This window comes from Camarhynchus parvulus, unplaced genomic scaffold, assembly GCF_901933205.1.
Source record: "Camarhynchus parvulus unplaced genomic scaffold, STF_HiC, whole genome shotgun sequence".
Classification (NCBI taxonomy): Eukaryota; Metazoa; Chordata; class Aves; order Passeriformes; family Thraupidae; genus Camarhynchus; species Camarhynchus parvulus.
Genome location: NW_022148424.1, coordinates 70124 through 91517, shown reverse-complemented (window position 1 = coordinate 91517; position 21394 = coordinate 70124). Strand labels below are relative to the sequence as shown.

Sequence of the window (21394 nt, the reverse complement as noted above, 5' to 3'; positions counted from 1 at the left end):
CAGCGTCACCGTGTCGGTCAGCTCGGAGCCAAACAGCCACGTCTGGGGGGGAAAACGACCCAAAAAGGGTTAAAAACACCCAAAAAAGGGTTAAAACCACCCCAAAAATGGACAGAGGGAGCTCAGAAATACAGACACCCCAAAAACCCAAAAAAAACCCCAAAAAATGGACCCAGGAGCTGGAGAAATTGAGAGAAACAGCCCCAAAAATGGACAGAGGAACTGCAACAGCAGCAGGGACAGACACAGACACAGGAACCCCAAAAATGCCCAGGGACACCCCAAAAATGGAAAGAGGGACCCCAAAAATACAGAAACCCCGAAAACCCAAAAAAAAACCCCATAAAAATTGACCCAGGAGCTCCAAAAATTGACAGAAACAGCCCCAAAAATGGAGATAAACAGCCCAAAAACTGACCCAGGAACCCCAAAAATGGACAGGGACACCCCAAAAATACAGACAGCCCAAAAATGGACACAAACAGCCAAAAATGGACACAAACAGCCCAAAAACTGACCCAGGAACCCCAAAAAATGGACAAAGACACCCCAAAAACCAACAAAGGAACCCAAAAATGGACAGGGACAGCCAAAAAAATGGTCAAGGACACCCCAAAAATACAGACTCCCAAAAATGGTCAGAAACAGCCCCAAAAATGGAGACAAACACCCCAAAAACCAATCCAGGAACCCCAAAAATGGTCAAAGACACCCCAAAAATACAGGCAGCCCTAAAATGGACAGAAACAGCCAAAAATGGACAGAGGAACCCCAAAAACCGACCTGGGAACCCAAAAACCGACCTAGGAACCCCAAAATATAAAGGAACACCCCAAAAACGGACCTGGGAACCCAAAAGGGCCAGGGAAAGCCCCAAAAATGAGAAAATTGACCAAAACCCGAGGGGATTGATTCAAAAATCAGGGAATTCACCCAAAAAGGAGGGGATTCGGCCAAAATAATGAGAGAATTCATCTAAAAATGATGATTTATTTAAAAATGAGAGAATTCACCCAAAAATCAGGGGATTCAACCTAAAAATGAGAAAATTCACCCAAAGAATGAGAAAATTCACCTAAAAACGAGAAAATTCACCTAAAAATGAGAAATTTTACCTAAAAATGAGGAAATGTACCCAAAACCCAGGGGATTCACCCAAAGAATGAGAAAATTCACCTAAAAATGAGGAAATTGATCTAAAAATGAGAAAATTCACCTAAAAACGAGAAAATTCACCTAAAAATGAGGAAATGTACCCAAAACCCAGGGGATTCACCCAAAACGAGAAAATTCACCCAAAGAATGAGAGAAACTTGCTCTGAAACGGGGAGAGGCGCCCAAAAAAAGAAAGAAAATTCCTCTAAGAATGACGGGAATGTGTTAAAAAATTAAAAAATTACAGAAATATTTTAAAATTATAGAAACGCGTTAAAAATTATGGGATCACCTTGAAAATTAAAGGAATACATTAAAGATTGCAGGAACAGGTTAAAAATTATGGGAATAAAACAAAAATTCGGAAAAAATATAAAAAGTGATGGGAAAACATTGAAATTGATGGGAACGGGTTAAAAATGATTGGAATGGGTTAAAAATGCTGAAAATGCATTAAAAATGGTGAGAATACACAAAAAATGATGGGAATACCTCAAAATTATAAAAATTCTGCTGAAAATCTCTGCTGAAGTGATAAAAATGAGTGAAATGTATTTAAAAAGAAATCATTAGGTAATTAAATTAAACTTATTAATTGCATTTTTTAAAATATTATTTTTAGAGTTTAAATTATAAGATTAAAAAATTAAACTATTCAGTTAAAAGATTTAAATTATTAAATTTAAAAATTAAATTATCAAATTAAAAGATTTAAATTATTAAATTGAAAAATTAAACTATCAAGTTAAAACATTTAAATTATTAAATTAAAAAATTAAATTATCAAATGAAAACATTTAAATTATTAAATTAAAAAATTAAATTATTAAATTTAAAAAAATTAAATTATTAAATTAAAACTTTTAAATTATTAAATTAAAAAACTAAACTGTCAAATTCAAAACATTTAAATTATTAAATTAAAAATTAAATTATTAAATTAAAAAATTAAATTATTGAATTAAAAAATTAAATTATTAAATTAAAAAACTAAATTATTAAATTAAAACTTTTAAATTATTAAATTAAAAAATTAAATTATCAAGTTCAAAACATTTAAATTATTAAATTAAAAATTAAATTATCAAATGAAAACATTTAAATTATTAAAGAGAATTAAACGATTAAATTTAAAACATTTAAATTATAAAATTAAAAACCAAGCTCTCAAATGAGAAGATTGAAAAGATCCAATTCAAAGCAATGGGAGCGTGTTAAACAAAGCAGGAGCGCCTGAGGAAACCCTGGGGATTTTCTCAACTGGATGAAAATTCCCCAAAATCCGGGAACGGCCCCAAAAGCTCCGCGGAACCTCCGGGGCTTTCAGGGAATTTGGGGATTTTTTCTTTTTTTTTTTGAATTTTGGGAAATTTTTTTTAGAGATTTTGGGGTTTTTGATCAGGAATTTTGGGGATTTTTTTCAGGGAATTTGGGGGTTTTTTAAATTGTTTTTTTTTTTAATTTTGGGAATCTTTTTAGAGGTTTTGTGGTTTTTGATCAGGAATTTTTGGGATTCCTTGAGGGGATTTGGGGTTTTTTACCAGGGATTTTGGGGATTTTTTAGGGAATTTGGGGGTTTTTTCATTGGGGTTTTTTTTAGAATTTTGGGGATTTGTTTTAGGAGCTTTGGGGTTTTTTATCAGCGAATTTGGGATTTTATTTTCTTTTTTAAATTTTTTTTGAATTTTGGGAATTTTTTTGGGGGTTTTGTGGTTTTTTGATCAGGAATTTTTGTGATTTCTTGAGGGGATTTTTGGGTTTTTTATCAGGGATTTTGGGGATTTTTTTTTTGGACTGTGGGGTTTTTATCAGGAATTTTTGGGTTTTTTTTAGGGAATTTGGGGTTTTTTTTCATTGATTTTTTTTTGAATTTTGGGAATTTCTTTTAGGGGTTTTGTGGTTTTTGATCAGGAATTTTTGTGATTTCTTGAGGGAGTTTTGGGGATTTTTTATCAGGGATTTGGGGGATTTTATTTTTGCACTGTGGGGTTTTTTATCAGGTTTTGGGATTCCTTGAGGGGATTTTGGGAATTTTTTTGGGGGATTTTGGGACTCTCCCCTCAGGGATTTTCCCCTCTCAGTTTTTGGGATTTCCCCTCAGGGATTTTGGGATTCCTTCCTCACAGATTTGGGATTTTTTTCTTGGAGACTTTGGGATTTTTTTTTTTTTTAGGGATTTTTGTATTTTTCAGAGATTTTGGGATTTTTCTGAGACATTTTGGGATTTTTCCCAAGGATTTTTTGGAGATTTTGGGCCCTCTCACAGAGTTTGGGATTTTTCTCAGGGATTTTGATTTTGGGATTTTTTTAGGGATTTTGGGATTTTCTCTGGGGATTTTCAAGATTTTTCTCAAATATTTTTGCAATTTTTTAAGGGAATTTGACATTTTGGATTTTTTTTCCTGGACATTTTTGGATTTTTCTCAAAGACTTTTGGAATTTTCTTAAGGGAATTTGATATTTTGGGATTTTTCCTGGGGATTTGGGGATTTTCCTCAGGGAATTTTGGGCTTTCTCCTGAGGAATTTTTTTTTTCCTGCAGATTTTGGGGTTTTTTCCTGCAGATTTTGGGGTTTTTGGGGAGCTTTCCCCCCTCACCTGCAGCGCTTGGGGAATAGGCGTTAAATCCCCAACATCCCCAAATTCACCCCAAGATGGTCACCCCGAACTCATCCTCGCCTTTCTGGGGGAAAAAGGGTTAAAAACCCCAAAATCCCCCAAATTCACCCCAAAATCCCCCAAATTCACCCCAAAATAAACCCCGGAACTCATCCTCTCCTTTCTGCGGGGAAGAAAGGGTTAAAAACCCCAAAATCCCCAAAATTCACCCCAAATTCACCCCCTGAACTCATCCTCGCCTTTCTGCGGGGAAAAAAGGGTTAAAAACCCCAAAATTCACAAAATTCACCCCAAAATCCCCCCAATTCACCTCAAAATCCCCCAAATTCACCTCAAACCCTCCATATTTACTTCAGATCCCCAAGATTTACCTCAAAGCAGCCAGATTTGCCTCAAATCCTCCCAAATTTACCTCAAACTTCCTAAATTTACCTCAAACCCCCCAAAATTTACCTCAAATCCCCCAAACTCACCTCAAATCCCCTAAAATTTACCTCAAACCCCCCAAATTTCTTTTAAATCCCAAAAATTCACCTCAGCGCCCCCTAAAGTGACCCCAAAACCCCCAAATTCCACCCAAATTGTCCAAATTTGCCTCAAAGCTCCCAAATTCACCCGAACCCCCCACATTTACCTCAGGCCCAACGAGTTCACCTCAAACCCTCGAAATTCGCCTCAAATGCCCCAAATTTCTCCCCAAATTCGCCTCAAATGCCCCAAATTTATCCCGGCCCCTCCAAATTTACCTCAAACTCCCCCAATTTACCTCAGGCTCCACTAATTTACCTCACAGCCATCTAATTTACCTCAAAACCCCAAAATTCACCTCACGCCCTGAAAATTGACGTTTAGATCCCGCAAATTCACCTCAAATCCCCGAAAATCACCTCAAATCCCCCAAATTCACCTCAAATCCCCCAAATTCACCTCAAATCCCCGAAAATCACCTCAAATCCCCCAAATTCACCCCAAAATCACCATCACCCACCCCCAAAATTTCACCTCAGCCCCCCCCATTTCCCTCAGCTCCCCCCCATTTCCCTCAGCCCCCTCCCCACTCCGAGCCCCTCCCCCTCAGGGCTGGCCCCCCCCGCCCCTCCCCCACCTGCCAGCTGGCGTAGAGCCGCCGCAGCCGCCTCGAGAAGGCCTCGCGGTCCAGGCTCAGCGCCATCCCGGGGGCCCGCGCGGGGCCAGCGGCCCCTCCCGGGACCCTGGGCCTCCTCCGGGATGCGCTGCCTTGGCCGGGGCCGCCCCGAGTTTCCTTCTCCTTCTCCTTCTCCTCCTCCGCCGCCTCCTCCTCCCGCGCCGCGGCGCTCCCCCCCCAGGAAACGCGGCCTGAGGGGAACTTCCGCTTCCGGGGCGGCGGGAAAAGGAGAGCTGAGGGGAGGGGGGGACAGCGTCACGTGACCCGCGGAGGCGGGAAAAGGGCCGTGAGGGGGAGAGGGTCACGTGACCGCGGGAGGCGGGAAAAGGGCTCTGAGGGGGAGAGAGGGGAAAATGGCGGCGGGGCGGGGGGGGAAACGGCCGCTTCTCGTGAAGATAAAAAAACAGGAAAAGGATTGTTAAAAACGGGAAATACCGGGGGGGAAGAAATCAGTAAAACCGGGGTGGGAAACGGTTCCTTCCTCGCGTGAGGCGGGGATGGGTAAAGAGGAGGGGGCGTGGCAAAGTTTTCCGGCGTCACGTGATAAGGAGAGGCGGGGAAATGGCGCTGAGGGGAGAGGGGGAAGAGGCCGCTTCTGGTGAAGGGGAACAACGGTAAAAAGGGAGAGAAAATGGAAATACCGGGGGAAAATCGGTAAAACCGAGGTGGGAACCGGTTCCTTCCTCACGTGAGGCGATGATGGATAAAGAGGAGGGGGCGCGGCAAAGTTCTCCAGCGTCACGTGACCGGCAGAGGCGGGAAAAGGGCTCTGAGGGGAGGAGGCGGCAAAATGGCGGCGGAGGGAGAAGGGGAAGCGGCCGCTTCTCGTAGAGAAGAAAAACGGTAAAAAGAGAAAGGAGAGAAACGGGAAATAACGGGGAATAGTGCTGGGAAATCGGTAAAACCGGAGGGGGGGGAACGGTTCCTTCCTCACGTGAGGCGGGGATGAATAAAGAGGAGGGGGCGTGGCTCGGGTTTATGCCTAATGTATGAAATATTGAATACGCAACAGGCTGTTGTTGTTAAGGATTAATTTTCTGTAAATGTGGGTCCTTTCTCGGGCTTATTTTGCCCAGGAAAGGTACCAGACCTATCTGTAACTCTCTGTTTGTATTGTCTCGTATTGTCCTAATCCTAATTGTACAAAATAATATTTTTCTGAATATATTACTCTCTTTGTAATCCTTTTATTACTATTAAACTTTTAAATAAAAACAATTGAGTGACGTTTTTTGTAAACAATGGGAAGGATTTCACTGATTGGTGAGTGGAAAAAGAGATTTGCTTTTACAGATAATCTTTAGGTTTGCTGATAAATGAAACTGGACATTGAAGGAAACAACGGGGAAGAAAAAACTCGAAATTGTGTAAGAATTAAAATTTAAAAGGGAGGGTTGTACATTAGAGGGAAATCTTTGGTATCGGGAACTCTGCACCTCTTAGGTAGCTGAGAAATGGGGAAAAAGAGGGAAATTGGGATAAAAAGGAGACTGCCCCCCAAAAATGTGAGACACCCCAGGGGAACGCCCCATTTATGCCCCTTTTTTCCCATAAAGTAAAAGCACTGCCCTGTCTCCTTTTTGAACATAAGCCTCTGGTGTTTGCAATTTAATTTTCCTAACAATTACGGGAAAAAAAATTAAATGCAAAAAACCCAAATTTAAAATATAAAACCCGGGGAGGAAAAATGGCGCCGCTCCCGCATCACGTGACGGGGGAGAGGCGGGAAGTCGTGAGGGGCGGGGTCACGTGACAAAAAGAGGCGGGAAATTCGTGAGGGGAGCTCGGTGGGCGCCACCTCGTGGTGAGAAATGGAAATGCGAGTGCGGACATCTTTAATTACCAGAAATGTTTAATTAAAGGTGGTAATTAGGGAGCAGTACCAATCAAGGCAGGAAGATGAGGCGCTTAATTAGCAGGTAATTAGGGGAAAATCACTCACGGCACTCTCTCCATTTCCAAACCTTTTATTAAAAAAAAAATCCCCGCCAGGCCCCTCCCATCCCACCAGCCCTGCCCACATTGACCCCCGCCAAACTCGGCCCCGCCCCGCTCAGCCCCGCCCCCCGCCCCGCCCCCCTATGACACAGAGACATTTTACATATTTATATAAATATGGGGAGGGGGGCGTGGCCCCGGCAGGAGAAGGGGCGGGGCTTAATCCGAGTCGGAAGTGGGTGGCAACATGGGGTCGGCCAGCAGGGGGCAGCACCCACTTCCTGCTTCCGCCTCCTCTTCTGCTTCTGGCCGGAAGCGTGGGGGCGGGGCTAAGGAAGGAGAGGCCACGCCCCCTGCGCTGCTGGCTCCGCCCCCCATCAACGCCACCATCTTGGAAAGGTCCAAACCTGAGGGGGGGGAGGGGATGAACTGCAGGGGAGGAAAAAGAGAATTGTTAATGAGGGGGCAGGGCTTAAATGGGCGTGGTCATGCCAAGCCACACCCTCACATTTATAAAATAAATGTAAAATACTTTACCCAAAATTATTAAAAACCCCCAAAATTTGTGTCGTGCCCCACCCCAAAAATGAGCGGGAGGAGCCAGGACCCCCCTGATTGACAGGAGGGGGCTCTGGCCCCGCCCCCAGCCCCATTTTTGGCATTTTTTGGGAATTTTGGCCGTTCTTAATTTACCTTTTTCCGGTGCCACTTCTCCCGCCGCTGCTCCACGAACTGAGGTGGGGGGGTTGGGGGGTGAGAACAAAATTTGGGGTGAATTTGGGAGAGTTTGGGGTAATTCAGCATTTTGGGGTGAATTCCGGGGTTTTTGGGGCTCACCGGATGCAGCCGGGGGTCGGCGAATTCGGGGCCGTCTCCGCGGTGAGGGGGAGGGGCCCCCAGGGCGCCCTCGGGGTCTCCCGGGGGGTCCCGGAGCCCCTCGAGGCAGCGCAGCTCCAGCTTGGGGGGAAAAACAGGGATTTTGGCAAAAAGCGCCGAAAATCAGGGAAAAACCCCAAATTGTGGCACAAAACCAGCAAAATTTGGGGTGAAAACGGCGGCACCCCAAAATACAGGGGGTTGATCCTCTGAACCCCTCAGGGGCTCCAAAAAACTCCCAGCCTTAAATTTGGGTGAAGAACTCCAAAATAATTAAAAAACCCAGCAGGAAATGCCCAAATTTGGGTGAGAAACCCCAAAATCTGATGGGAAAGCCTCAAATTTGGGTGGAAAACTTCAAAATCTGAAGGGAAACCCCCAAATTTAGGTGGGAAACCCAAAATCTGATGGGAAACCCCCAAATCTGGGCACAAAACCCTGAAGAAACCCAAAGCCTGACAAGAAACGCCCAAATTTGGGTGAGAAACCCCAAAATCTGATGGGAATCCGCCAAATTTGGGCACAAACCCAAAAACAACCCAAAATCTGCTGGGAAACTTCCTAATTTTGGCATCAACCCCAAAAACAACTCAAAAATTTGACAGGAAGCACCGAAATATTGGCGGGAAACCACCAAATTTGGGCACAAAACCCTGAACCAACCCAAAAACCTCATGAGAAACACCCAAATTTTGGCAAAAATCTCCAAAAACCTGAAGGGAACCTCCCAAATTCTGTCGCCAACTCCAAAATGTTCCAAGAAATTCCAATTTTCACTGTTTTCACCCAAACCCAGCTGGTACATTTGAGCACAGGGGAACCCAAACCTCCCAAAAATCCTGTGGTGCCCCGAAACTCCCAAAATTGGGGTTTTTTTCCCCCAAAATGCCCTCACCTCCACCAGTTTCTTGCTGTTTTTCTTGGGAGGGTTGGGCGCTCGTTGGGCCCCGTTGGGCCCCAGCCGATGTTTCTGGAAGGTCAATTTGAGCCCCTCCTCCTGCGGGGAAAGCGTGAGGGGATGAGTCACAAAACGGAGGAAAAGGCGGGAAAATCGTGAGGGAAAGGGTGGGGAAATTGTGAGGGAAAAGGGCGGGAAAATTGTGAGGGAAAAGGTGGGAAAATTGTGAGAGGAAAAGGCGGGAAAATCGTGAGCGAAAAGGTGGGAATATTGTGAGGGAAAAAGTGGGAAAATCGTGAGGGGACGGGGTCACAAAATGGAGGAAAAGGCGGGAAAATCGTGAAGGAAAAGGTGGGAAAATCGTGAGGGAAAAGGTGGGAAAATTCTGAGGGAAAAAGGCGGGAAAATTCTGAGGGGAAAAGGTGGGAAAATTGTGAGGGGAAAAGGTGGGAAAATTGTGAGGGGAAAAGGTGGAAAAATCATGACGAACGGGGTCAGAAGATGCAGGAAAGGCAGGAAAATTGTGAGGGAAAAGGTGGGGAAATCGTGAGGGAAAAGGCAGAAAAATCGTGAGGGGAAAAGGTGGAAAAATTGTGAGGGCAAAAGGTGGGAAAATCGTGAGGGGACAGGGTCACAAAATGGAGAAAAAGGCGGGAAAATTGTGAGAGAAAAAGGTGGGGAAAATTGTAAAGGGACGGGGTCACAAAATGGAGGAAAAGGTGGGAAAATCATGAGGGGAACAGGTAGGAAAATTGTGAGGGGATGGGATCACAAAAGGGAGGCAAAGGCAGAAAAATTGTGAGGGAAAAGGTGGGGAAATCGTGAGGGAAAAGGTGGGAAAATTCTGAGGGAAAAGGTGGGAAAATTCTGAGGGAAAAGGTGGGAAAATTGTGAGGGAAAGGTGGGAAAATTGTGAGGGGAAAGGTGGGAAAATCTAGAGGGGATGGGGTCACAAAATGGAGGAAAGGGCAGGAAAATCGTGAGGGAACAGGGTCAGAAGATGGAGGAAAAGGCGGGAAAATCGTGAGGGAAAAGGTGGAAAAATCATGAGGGAACGGGGTCACAAAATGGAGGAAAGGCAGGAAAATAGTGAGGGAAAAGTGGGGTGAGGGAAAAGGTGGGGAAATTGTGAGGGGACGGAGTCACAAAAGGGAGGAGAGAGCAGGAAAATCGTGAGGGGAAAAGGTGGAAAAATCATGAGGGAACGGGGTCACAAAATGGAGGAAAAGGTGGGAAAATTGTGAGGGGAAAGGATGGAAAAATCGTGAGGGGAAAAGATAGAAAAATCGTGAGGGGATGGTGTCACAAGATGGAGGAAAGGCGGGAAAATCGTGAGGGGAAAAGGCGGAAAACCATGAGGGGAAAAGGCGGGAAAATTGTGAGGGGAAAAGGCGGGAAAACCGGGGAACGGGGTCACGTGACAGACAAAGGCGGGAAAATCGTGAGGGGAAGGAGTCACAAGATGGAGGACGGGCGGGAAAATCGTGAGGGGAAGGAGTCACAAGATGGAGGACGGGCCGGAAAATCGTGAGGGGAAGGAATCGCGCGAAAGGAAAAGGTAAGAAAATCGTGAGGGGAATCGCAGGAAGTTTGGGGAAAGCACTGAGGGTTTAACAGGGATGGGATTTTGGGGTGAAAAACGCCGGATTTGAGTAAAGCGCCGAGGGTTTAATAGGGGATAAGGTTTTGAGTGAAAAGCGCTGGGTTTGGGGGTCTGGGTAAAGTACCCAGGGTTTAACAGGGACGGGATTTTGGGGTGAAAAACACCAGGTTTGGGTGAAGCGCTGAGGGTTTAGTGGGGGATGAAATTTTGAGGTGAAAAGCACCGGATTTGGGGGTTTGGGTAAGGCACTGAGGAATGAACAGGAGATGAGATCTTTGGGGTGAAAAATGCCGGGTTCAGGTAAAGCGCCGAGAACTTAACGGGGATGGGATTTTGGGGTGAAAAGCGCCAGGTTTGGGTAAAGTACTGAGAAACGAACAGGGATGGGATTTTGGGGTGGAAAATGCTAGGTTTGGGTGAAGCACCAAGGAACGAACGGGGATGGGATTTTTGGGGTGAAAAGCGCCAGGTTTGGGTGAAGCGCCAAGGAACCAACAAAGGATGGGATTTTTGGGGTGAAAAGCGCCAGGTTTGGGTGAAGCGCCAAGGAACGAACGGAGGATGGGATTTTTGGGGTGAAAAGCGCCGTTTTTGGGCGCCACTCACGTCCTTGATCTGCACCGTGAACTCCTTGTGAGGCTGGGCGGTTTGGGGGGCAGAGGCGGGGGGGGCTCAGGCAGCCCCGGGACCCCCGAAACGCGAGGCGGGGGCGGCCCCTCCCCACCGTGAACACCCGGCGGCAGATCAGGGCCCGGATCAGCGCCCAGTCCTGGGAAGGGGCACGGTTTTGGGAAAAGCGCCCGGCGGGGGTGGGAAACGCCCGGTCGGGGGTGGGGTTTATTCGGGCTATTTTTGGGGTATTCTTGGGTTTTTGGGGGGTATTTTTGGATATTTTGGTTTTTTATGAATATTGTATTGTATTTGGGGTATGTTTTGGTTTTTGTGGGTATTGGTTTTAGGGGTATTTAGTTTTAGATTTGAGGGTATTTAGGGTTTTGGGGTATTTGGGGGGGTTTTTGGGGATTTTGTTTTAGGGCATTTTGGTTTGGGTTTGGGGGTTTTTAGGGGTATTTGGGTTTTTGGGGGTTTAGGTTTTTTGGGGTATTTTTGAAGGGTATTTGGGGTTTTAAGTATTTGGGTTTTGGGGTATTTTGGGTATTGGTTGGGGTATTTTTGGGTTTTTGGGGGGTATTTTTGGGTTTTTAAGGGGTACTTAGTTTCAGGGTGTTTGGGGTTTTTAAAGTATTTGGTATTTTTGAAGGGTATTTGGGTTTTTGGGGTATTTTTGGGGATATTTGGGTTTGTAAGTATTTTTGGTATTTTGTGGGTGGTTTTTGGGGGTATTTTGTTTTTGGGGATATTTGTTTTAAGGGGTATTTTGGGGTTTTTTAAGAGTATTTGGTTGGGGGTATTTTTTGTTTTGGGCATATTTGGGTTTTGGGGCTATTTAGGTTTTTTGGGGTATTTTTGGAGGGTATTTGGGGTTTTTAAAGTATTTTTGGTATTTTTGAAGGGTATTTGGGTTTTTGGGGTATTTTGGGTTTATGTTTGTGGGGTATTTGGTTTGGGGTATTTGTGGGGTATTAGGTTTTTTGAAGGGTATTTGGGGTTTTAAGTATTTGGTTTTTGGGTATTTGGTTTGGGGGTATTTTTTTTGAGGGTATTTGGTTTTTGGGGGTATTTTGGGGTTTTGGGGTATATTTGGGTTTGGGGTATTTTTGGGTTTTTGGGGGTATTTAGGTTTTTTGGGGCATTTTAGGGTTTTTTCGGGGTTTTTTGGGGTATTTGAGGTTCTGGGGGTATTTTTGGGTTTTTTCTGGGTGTATTTGGTTTTTGGGGGTATTTTTGAGTTTTTAAGGGGTATTTAGGGTTTTTGGGGCATTTTTGGGTTTTTTGGGGGGGTATTTGGGGTTACTTGGGGTTTTGGGGGGGTTTTAGGTTTTGGAGTTTTTGTTTTGGGGGCTATTTGGGTTTTGGGGTATTTTGGGTTTTTGGGGGGTATTTTGGGGTTTTGGGGGCATATCTGGGTTTTTGGGGGTATTTAGGTTTTTGGGGGTATTTGGGTTTTGGTGTATTTTTGGGTTTTTTGGGGGGTATTTAGGGTTTTGGGGATTTTTTTTTAGAATTTTGGGGTTTTGGATTTTTGGGGGTATTTGGATTTTTTGGGGTTTTTTTGGGGGGTATTTGAGGTTACTTGGGGTTTTTGGGGTATTTGGTTTTTGGGGGTATTTTTGAAGGGTATTTGGGGCTTTTGGGGTATTTTTGGGGTTTTTTGGGGGATATTTGGGGTTACTTGGTGTTTTTTGCGGGGTGCTTAGGTTTTTTGGGGGTATTTGGGTTTTTGGGGGCATTTTGGGGGTTTTTTGGGGGTATATGGGTTTTTGGGGGTATTTAGGTTTTTGGGGGTATTTTTTAGTTTTTTGGGGGGTATTTGGGGTTACTTGGGGTTTTCGGGGAATTTTGGGGGGTTTTTTTTGAGGTTTTGGGCGGGGGTTTTAGGGTTTCTTGGGGATTTTTTGGGGGGTATTTGTTTGTTTTTTTCCTGAGGTTTTTTGGGGGTTATTTGGGTGTTTTTTGGGTATTTGGGTGTTTTTTTTGGGTAAGGTTTTTTGTTTTGGGGGTTTTTAGGTTTTTGGGGTTTTTTTGGGGGTATTTGTTTTTTTCGAGTTTTTTGGGGTTATTTGGGTGTTTTCTGAAGAGTTTTTTTGGGGTTATTTGGGTGTTTGGGGTTGGGTGTTTTGGGGATATTTGTTTTTGGGGGTTTTTTGTGGGTTTTGGGGTTATTGGGTGTTTTGGGTGTTTTCTGAAGGGTTTTTGGGGGATATTTGGGTGTTTTTTGGGGTTATTTGGGTGTTTTCTGAACGGGTTTTTTTTGGAAGTTTTTGGGGTTTATTTTCCCTTTACCTTGGGCCAATAGAGGAGATTTTGGGGCCCCCCCGGAGCGGGGTGGGGGAGGGGCGCCTTGGGGGAGCCGCCCTCGCCGGGGGGGGGAGGGGAATCCTCGTCCTCCCCCCCCCCCTCCTCTTCCTCATCCTCCTCGTCCTCGTCGTCGGCCCCCAGCGCCTCCGGCCCTGCGCCGGGGAGACCCAAAACCGCTGAAAATCCCCCCAGAAATCCCCCCTCCCCGAAGTCTGGGATTTTCCCCCAATTTCCCAGGATTTTGGGGGCTCTTCCCCTTTTTTTTTTCCTCTTTTCCAAACCTCAAATTTGGGCTTTTTCCCATCACGAATTCCCTACAAAATCCCAAAGATTTGGGATCCCCTTTTACCACCTTTTGCCACAAATTCTCCTCTTTTTCCCCCAAATTTCAGACCCCCAAACTCCTTTTTCCCCACAAAATTTTTTCCCCTCTTTTCCCCAAATTCCACCACCTCCAAACCCCCATTTTCCCCCAAATTTGGGATCCCCTTTTCCCCCAAATTTTAACCATTTCCTGCCAAATTTGGGATCTCCTTTTCCCCCAAATTTCAGACTCCAAACCCCCCATTTATCCCCAAATTTTGTATCCTCTTTCCCCCCCAAATATGGGCTCTCCTTTCCTCCCATTTTCCCCCAAATTAAGGATCACCTTTTCCCCATTTTCCCCCAAATTAAGGATCCCCTTTTCCCCATTTTCCCCCAAATTTCAGACCCCCTTTTCCCCCCAAATTCCATCACCTCCAAACCCCCCTTTTCCCCCAAATTTGGGATCCCCTTTCCCCCATTTCCCCCCAAATTTGGGATCCCCTTTCCTCCCATTTTCCCCCAAATTTTTATCCCCTTTTCGTCCCTCTTTCCCCCAAATTTCACCACCTCAAACCCCCATTACCCCCAAACTTCAGACCCTTTTCCCCCATCTTCCCCCCCAAATCCACCTCCTTCCTCCTCCTTCCCTTTTCCCCCAAATTTTAACCATTTTCCCCCAAATTTGGGATCCCCTTTTCCCCCAAATTTTAACCATTTTTCCCCAAATTTGGGATCTCCTTTTCCCCCAAATTTCAGACTCCAAACCCTGCATTTATCCCCAAATTTTGTATCCCTTTTCCCCTCTTTTCCCGCCTTTTCCCCCAAATTTGGCCTCCCCTTTCCTCGTATTTTCCCCCAAATTTGGGATCCCCTTTCCCCCATTTTCCCCCAAACTTCAGACCCTTTTCCCCCATTTCCCCCAAATTTCACCACCTCCAAACCCCCCCCCCAAATTTGATCCCCTCCCCCTTTCACCCAAATTTGGATCCCCTTTCCTCCCTTCCCCTTTTTATCCCTTCCCCCAAATTTCACCACCTCCAACCCCCTTTCCCCAAACTCCCCTTCCTCCCATTTTCCCCCAAATTTGGGATCCCCTTTCCCCCATTTTCCCCCAAACTTCAGGCCCTTTTCCCCCATTTTCCCCCAAATTCCACCACCTCCAAACCCCCATTTTCCCCCAAACCTCAGACCCTTTTCCCCCATTTTCCTCCCCCAAACCCACCTCCTTCCTCCTCCTCCTCCTCCTCCTCGTCCTCGCTCTCCTGCCCGCGCCCGCGTTGCCCATGAGCCCGGGGGCGATGCCGCGCGCAGCAGCGCCCCCGCAGGCCGTGCTGCGCCGCCGCCCGCCAGCGCGTAGCGTGCACGCCAGCGCAGGCACCAGGCGGGCGGCAGGCGAGCCGGCGGCAGCAGCGCCAGCAGCGAGCCCAGCGCCGGAGTGCGGCAGCGCCTTCAGCGCAGGCAGCGCAGCAGCGACAGCCGGCGCAGGCAGCGCAGCGCCAGAGACGGGGACACGGCTAACGGTGGCGGGGACAGAGCCGGAGGAACTGGAAAACAGGAAAAAACGGGTTAAAACGGTGAAAAAATGGGTTAAAATGGCGAAAAAACGGCAAAAAACGGCTGTGAAACGGCTGGAAACGGGCTGGAAATGGGGTAAGTGCGGCACTGGAAGGGTTAAATTACGGCACTGAAGGGGTTAAATATGGATGGCGATAGTGGCACCGAAATAGAGGGAGTATGGGGAAAAATGGGCTAAAAACGGGAAAAAAGGGGTTTAAAAATGGTAGAAAAATGGGTTAAAAATGGAGTGAAAATTGGGGAAAAATTGAGTAAAAATGGGGTAAAAATGGGGCAAAAATGGGATAAAAATGGCATAAAAATCAGGCAAAAATGGAGAAAAAATGGAGAAAAAATTGGGTAAAAATTGAGTAAAAATGGAGTAAAAATGGGGCAAAAATGGGATAAAAACGGAATAAAAATGAGGCAAAAATGGAGAAAAAATGGAGAAAAAATTGGGTAAAAATGGAGAAAAAACGGGATAAAAATGGGGCAGAAATGGAGAAAAAATGGAGCAAAAATGGGTTAAAAATGGGTTAAAAATGGAGTGAAAATGGGGTAAAAATGGTAAAGAACGGGTGCGGGGACCCGCGCCGCTGCGCGCGCAGCGCCAGCGACGCGAAGGCGGCGAGGGCCAGCGCGGGCGCCAGAGAGGGGACACGGCGCGTGACGGGGGCGGGGACAGAGCCGGAGGAACTGTGAAAACAGGAAAATGGGGAAAAACGGGTTAAAACGGTGAAAAAATGGGAAAAATCGGCTTTGGAACCGCTGAAAACAGGCTGGAAATGGGGTAAATGTGGGATGGAAAGGGTTAAATGCGGGATATAAAGGGTTAAATATGGACAGCGATAGTGACATTGAAACAGAGGCAGTACGGGGAAAAATGGGTTAAAAACTGGGAAAAAAGGGGTTTAAAAATGGTAGAAAAATGGGTTAAAAATGGAGTGAAAATTGGGTAAAAGTTGAGTAAAAATGGAGTAAAAATGGGGCAAAAATGGGATAAAAATGGCATAAAAATGAGGCAAAAATGGAGAAAAAATGGAGAAAAAATTGGGTAAAAATTGAGTAAAAATGGAGTAAAAATGGGGCAAAAATGGGATAAAAATGGAATAAAAATGAGGCAAAAACGGAGAAAAAATGGAGAAAAAATTGGGTAAAAATGGAGAAAAAACGGGATAAAAATGGGGCAGAAATGGTAAAAAAGGGGTTGAAAATGGAGTGAAAATGGGGTAAAATGGTAAAAATGGTAAAGAAGCGGGTGCAGCACGCCCGCCGCAGCGCAGGCAGCGCGAACAGCGCGGCAGCGGCAGCGCGCGCGGCCAGAGACGGACACGGCTAAGCGGGCGGGCGACAGAGCCGGAGGAACTGGAAAACAGGAAAGAACCGGGTTAAAACGGTGAAAAAATGGGTTAAAATGGCGAAAAAATGGGAAAAATCGGCTTTGGAAACGGCTGGAAAAGGGGTGAAATAAGTGCGGCCGGCAAAGGGTTAAATCACGGCACTGAAGGGGTTAAATATGGAGGCGATAGTGGCACTGAAATAGGGAAGTATGGGGAAAAATGGGCTAGAGCCGGAAAAAAGGGTTTAAAAATGGTAGAAAAATGGGTAAAAAATGGAGTAAAATCCATTGGGGAAAAATGGGGTAAAAATGGGGTAAAAATGGGGAAAAGCTGGGACAGCTAAAAATGGCAAAAAAATCAGGCAAAATGGAAAAATGGGAAAAAAACTGGTAATATTGCGCAAAAACCTGGAGTAAAAATGGCGCAAAATGCGGATAAAAATGGAATAAAAAGGAGGCAAAATGGAGAAAAATGGAGAAAAAAATTGGGTAAAAATGGAGAAAATGGGTTAAAAAAGGGGCCGAAATGGTAAAAAAGGGTTGAAAATGCAGAAAATGGGGTAAAATGGCTAAAAACGCGGTGGGCACCAATTGCCCAAAGCCGCGGTTCAGCCAGCGACCGTCTCGGCGCAGGTGGCGGCGGCAGAGAGGCCATACACGCCCGGGAGTGCGCACAGATTCGGGAATGGAAAACAGTAAGAACGGGTTAAAACGGTGAAAAACGCAAACACGGCGTGAAAGCGGCCGGAACGGGCTGGAAATGGCGCAAACCGGCACTGAAAGGGTTTAAGCCCAATAGTGGTGGGGTCTGGAAAATGGGGAAAATGGTGAAAAATGGGTGAAAAAACCCAGGAAAAACCCTTAAAAATGGGGCAAAAACTTGGGTAAATGAAACAGCTGGAACCGCTTTCGGAAATGGGAAAAACCTGGATATCCCCCAAACGCCCCAAATTGCCCAAAATGCCCGTATTTCGCCCATTACGGTCTGCGGCCGCCCGGCAGAAGAGCCCATAGACCCCCTGATATGGACAAACCCCCAATTTGAGTCAAAACCTCCCGATTTGGGTCAAACACCCAAATTATTGAACGCACGCACACCCCAAGTTGACCCAAAACGCCCCCAAATGCCCCGAATTGCCCAAAATCCCCGTATTTCAGCCCATTACCGTCTCGCGGCGGGCGGCAGGCGGCAGAGAGCCCATAAACCCCCTGATTATGGATTCAAACCCCTCAATTTGGGTTCAAACCTCCCGATTTCGGGTCAAACCACCCCAAATCGCCCCCAAACGCGCCAAACACCCCAAGTTGCCAGCCGTGTTTCAGCCCATTACCGTCTCCAGGTGTGGGTGGCAGGCGGCAGAGAGCACCTAAAGCCCCTGATTATGGATTCAAACCCCTCAATTTGGGTTCAAACCTCCCGATTTCGGGTCAAACCGCCCCCAACGCCCCAAATTGCCCAAAATCCCCGTATTTCAGCCCATTACCGTCTCCGGGCGCGGGCGGCAGGCGGCACACCTGGCGGCACATGGCCACGAAGCCGTGGTAGAAGCGCGTGAGCTCCTCGTCCGAGCGCCGCTCCAGCCCGGCCAGCGCGCGGAACCGGCCCCAGCGGAACCGGCCCGAGCCCGGCTCCAGCTCCACGCCGAACGTCGAGGCCACGCGCAGGAAATCGGCCTGCTCGCGCCGCGTCCAGCTAAATTGGGGGGAAAACGGGGAAAAACGGGAAAAAACGGGGAAAAAACAGTGAAAATCAGTGAAAAAACGGGGAAAATCGGTGAAAAAATGGACAGAAACCACCCAGAAATAGCCAAAAGCACCCAAAAGCAGCCCAAATGTGAGAGCAGACACAGGAAATCGGCCTGCTCGCGCCGCGCTCCAGCTAAATTGGGGAGAAAACGGGAAAAAACGGGGAAAAAACAGTGAATATCAGTGAAAAAACAGTGAAAATCGGTGAAAAAACGGACAGAAACCACCCAGAAATAGCCAAAAGCACCCAAACCACTGAAACGCGAGGCCACGCGCAAGAAATCGGCCTGCTTGCGCTGCATCCAGCTGCAGCGGGGGGAAAATGGGGAAAAACGGGAAAAAACGGGGAAAAAACAGTGAAAATCAGTGAAAAAACGGTGAAAATCGGTGAAAAAACAGGGAAAATCGGTGAAAGAATGGAGAAAAACCACCCAGAAATAGGCAAAGCCACCCAAACCACCCAAATGCGAGGCCACGCGCAGGAAATCTGGGTGTGTGTGTCTGGTCCAGCTGGAACGGGGAGAAAACGGGGAAAAATGGTGAAAAAACGGGGAAAATCGGTGAAAAAATGGCAAAAATCGGTGAAAAAACAGCGAAAAATTGGTGAAAGAATGGAGAAAAACCACCCAGAAATAGGCAAAAGCACCCAAAACCACCCAAATGTGAGAGCAGACACAGGAAATCGGCCTGCTCATGTCTGGTCCAGCTAAAATGGGGAGAAAAAAGGGAAAAACGGGAAAAAATTGCGAAAATCGGTGAAAAAACGGTGAAAATCGGTGAAAGAACAGACAAAAACCACCCAGAAATAGGCAAAACCATCCAAAACCACCCAAATGTGAGAGCAGACAGGAAATCGGCCTGCTCGCATCTGGTCCAGATGGAACGGGGAGAAAACGGGGAAAAAACGGGGAAAAAATGGGGAAAATCAGTGAAAGAACGGGAATGGGAAAAAAAGGGCAAAAAACTCCCAAACCCCCAAAAACCCCAAACTCCCCCCTTGGGGGTTTTCAAGGGTGCTGAACCCATTTTTGATGCCCCCGGCCCCCCAGACACCCCCAAACCCCCCAATTTGCCCCCCAAACCCCAAAAACAAGAGAAAAATGGTGAAAAATGGTAAAAAAGGGCAAAAAAATGGGGAAAAAATGGGGAAAAAAGGCAAAAAAACCCCAAACCTTCCTCTAGGGGGTTTTCGAGGCTGCCGAACCCATTTTTGATGCCCCCGACGCCCCCAGACGCCCCCAAACCCTCAAAAACCAGACAAAAATGGTGAAAAACGGCAAGAAAACAGGAAAAAAAATGGTGGAAAAACGGCAAAAAAATGCAAAAAACCCCAAAAAAAACTCCCCCTGGGGTTTTCGAGGCTGCCGAACCCGTTTTTGATGCCCCCGACCCCCCCAGACGCCCCCAAACCCCCCCATTTGCCCCCCGTTTGCTCACCGCTGCTGCTTGTCGCGCCCGGTGCGTGGCCGCGCCGCTGCCGCCGCCCTCGCCGCGTGGGGCTGGGGGGCTCCGGGGGCTCGGGGGTCCCGCGAGGGCTGGGGCGGCTCGGGGGGTCCGGCCCCGCTGCACCGCCCCGATCAGGCGGCGGAAGCGAGCGGTCAGCGCCGCGGCCGAGGGCCACGAGGAGGAGGAGCAGGATGGTGCTGAACCTGGGGGACAGAAGGGATTTTGGGGTGAATTGGGGGTTTCGGGAATTTGGGGTCAGTTTGGGGGATTTGGGGTGAATTTGGGGGAATTTGGGGTCGGTCAGCACCGGGGCCGAGGGCCACGAGGAGGAGGAGCAGGATGGTGCTGAGCCTGGGGGACAAAAACAGGGGATTTGGGGTCAGAATCTGGGGGGTATTTGGGGTGAATTTGGGGTCAGTTTGGGGGGATTTGGGGTGAATTTGGGGTCAGTTTGGGGTCGGTCAGCGCCGCGGCCGAGGGCCACGAGGAGGAGCAGGATGGTGCTGAGCCTGGGGGGACAGAAACAGAGGGGATTTGGGGTCAGAAAGGGGGAATTTGGGGTCAGTTTGGGGGATTTGGGGTCGGTCAGTGCCGGAGCCAAAGGGCACGAGGAGGAGCAGGATGGTGCTGAGCCTGGGGGGACAGAGAGGGGATTTGGGGTGAATTTGGGGGGATTTGGGGTGAATTTGGGGGAGTTTGGGGGATTTGGGGTGCGGTTTGGGGGTCAGTTTGGGGGATTTGGGGCGCAGGGGGGAGCAGGATGGTGCTGAGCCTGGGGGACACAGACAGAGGGATTTGGGGTAGGAGGAATTGGGGCTGAACTTGGGGGTGGGCAGAGATTTGGGGGTTTGGGGTCACTTTGGGGGATTTGGGGTTCAGAAAGGGGGGGAATTTGGGGTGGATTTGGGGGGATTTGGGGTGAATTTGGGGTCAGTTTGGGGGGTCATTCGGGGGGAGCCACGAGGAGGAGGAGGAGGATGGTGCTGAGCCTGGGGGGACAGAGAGGGGATTTGGGGTGAATTTGGGGTCAGAAAGGGAGGATTTGGGGGTTTGGGGTTGGTTCAGCTTGGGTGGGGTCAGTTGAGGGATTTGGGTTGAATTTGGGGGATTTGGGGTCATTCTGGGGGGATTTGGGAAAGGGTGTTAGGGTCAGCTCAAAGGGACTTGGGGGGTTTGGGGGGATTTAAGGAGATTTGGGGGCATTTGGGGTCATTCTGGGGTCACTTTGGGGAGACCTGGAGGGCTCTGGGGACATTTGGGGTCAGTTTGGGGGAATTTGGGGATTTTGGGTCACCTCAGAGGTCCCAGGGAGAAATTCCAGGGCGCTTGGGAAATTTGGGCAGGGACTGTAGCAAGAAACGTGTATTTTGGGGAATTTTGGGGCATTTTGGGGGATTTGGGGCATTTTGCGGCGCCCAAGGACGCTCCATCTCCCTCGGGCCGGAGTTTGGGGCAATTTCTGACAATTCCAGCGAACTCCGCGACCTCTGGGGCAATCCTGAAGGAATTTCGGCCGAGTTGGGGAATTTCAAAGAGTTTTGGAGGCTTTGAAAGGAATTTTGGGGCGTTCTGGTGAATGCTGGTGAATTTTGGGTCATTTTGGTGAATTTTTGGGCATTCTGGGGCATTTTGGGGGATTTTGAGGCATTTTGGTGAATTTTGGGGCATTTTGGTGCATTTTGGGGCATTTTGGGGCGCTTTCGGGCATTTTGGGGCGTTCTGGTGAATTCTGGCGAATTTTGGGTCATTTTGGTGAATTTTTGGGCATTCTGGGGCATTTTGGGCTGTTCTGGAGCATTTGGGGGCATTTTGAGGCATTTTGGTGAATTTTGGGGCGTTTTGTGGCATTCT

General features: G+C 47.4%; 2 protein-coding genes across 2 annotated transcripts in view; both read right to left on the bottom strand.

The window, feature by feature from the left end:
- SUPT16H (SPT16 homolog, facilitates chromatin remodeling subunit) overlaps positions 1-5677 on the bottom strand; it is a 40252-nt gene extending 34575 nt beyond the window's left edge. The window contains 5 exon segments of the mRNA XM_030970479.1: positions 10-42; positions 784-844; positions 3804-3838; positions 4880-5151; positions 5560-5677. Coding sequence (XP_030826339.1) covers positions 10-42; positions 784-844; positions 3804-3838; positions 4880-4945 — 195 coding nt within the window. The 5' untranslated portion in view covers positions 4946-5151; positions 5560-5677.
- A 1260-nt stretch (positions 5678-6937) lies between these two features.
- The window catches only part of LOC115916739 (chromodomain-helicase-DNA-binding protein 8-like), a 58976-nt gene continuing 44519 nt past the window's right edge, over positions 6938-21394 (bottom strand). The window contains 12 exon segments of the mRNA XM_030970478.1: positions 6938-7285; positions 7550-7588; positions 7694-7813; positions 8628-8729; positions 10840-10872; positions 13138-13304; positions 14740-15002; positions 15624-15708; positions 17836-18044; positions 19535-19596; positions 19628-19730; positions 20297-20315. Of these exon segments, the coding sequence (XP_030826338.1) occupies positions 7076-7285; positions 7550-7588; positions 7694-7813; positions 8628-8729; positions 10840-10872; positions 13138-13304; positions 14740-15002; positions 15624-15708; positions 17836-18044; positions 19535-19596; positions 19628-19730; positions 20297-20315 (1412 nt within the window). The 3' untranslated portion in view covers positions 6938-7075.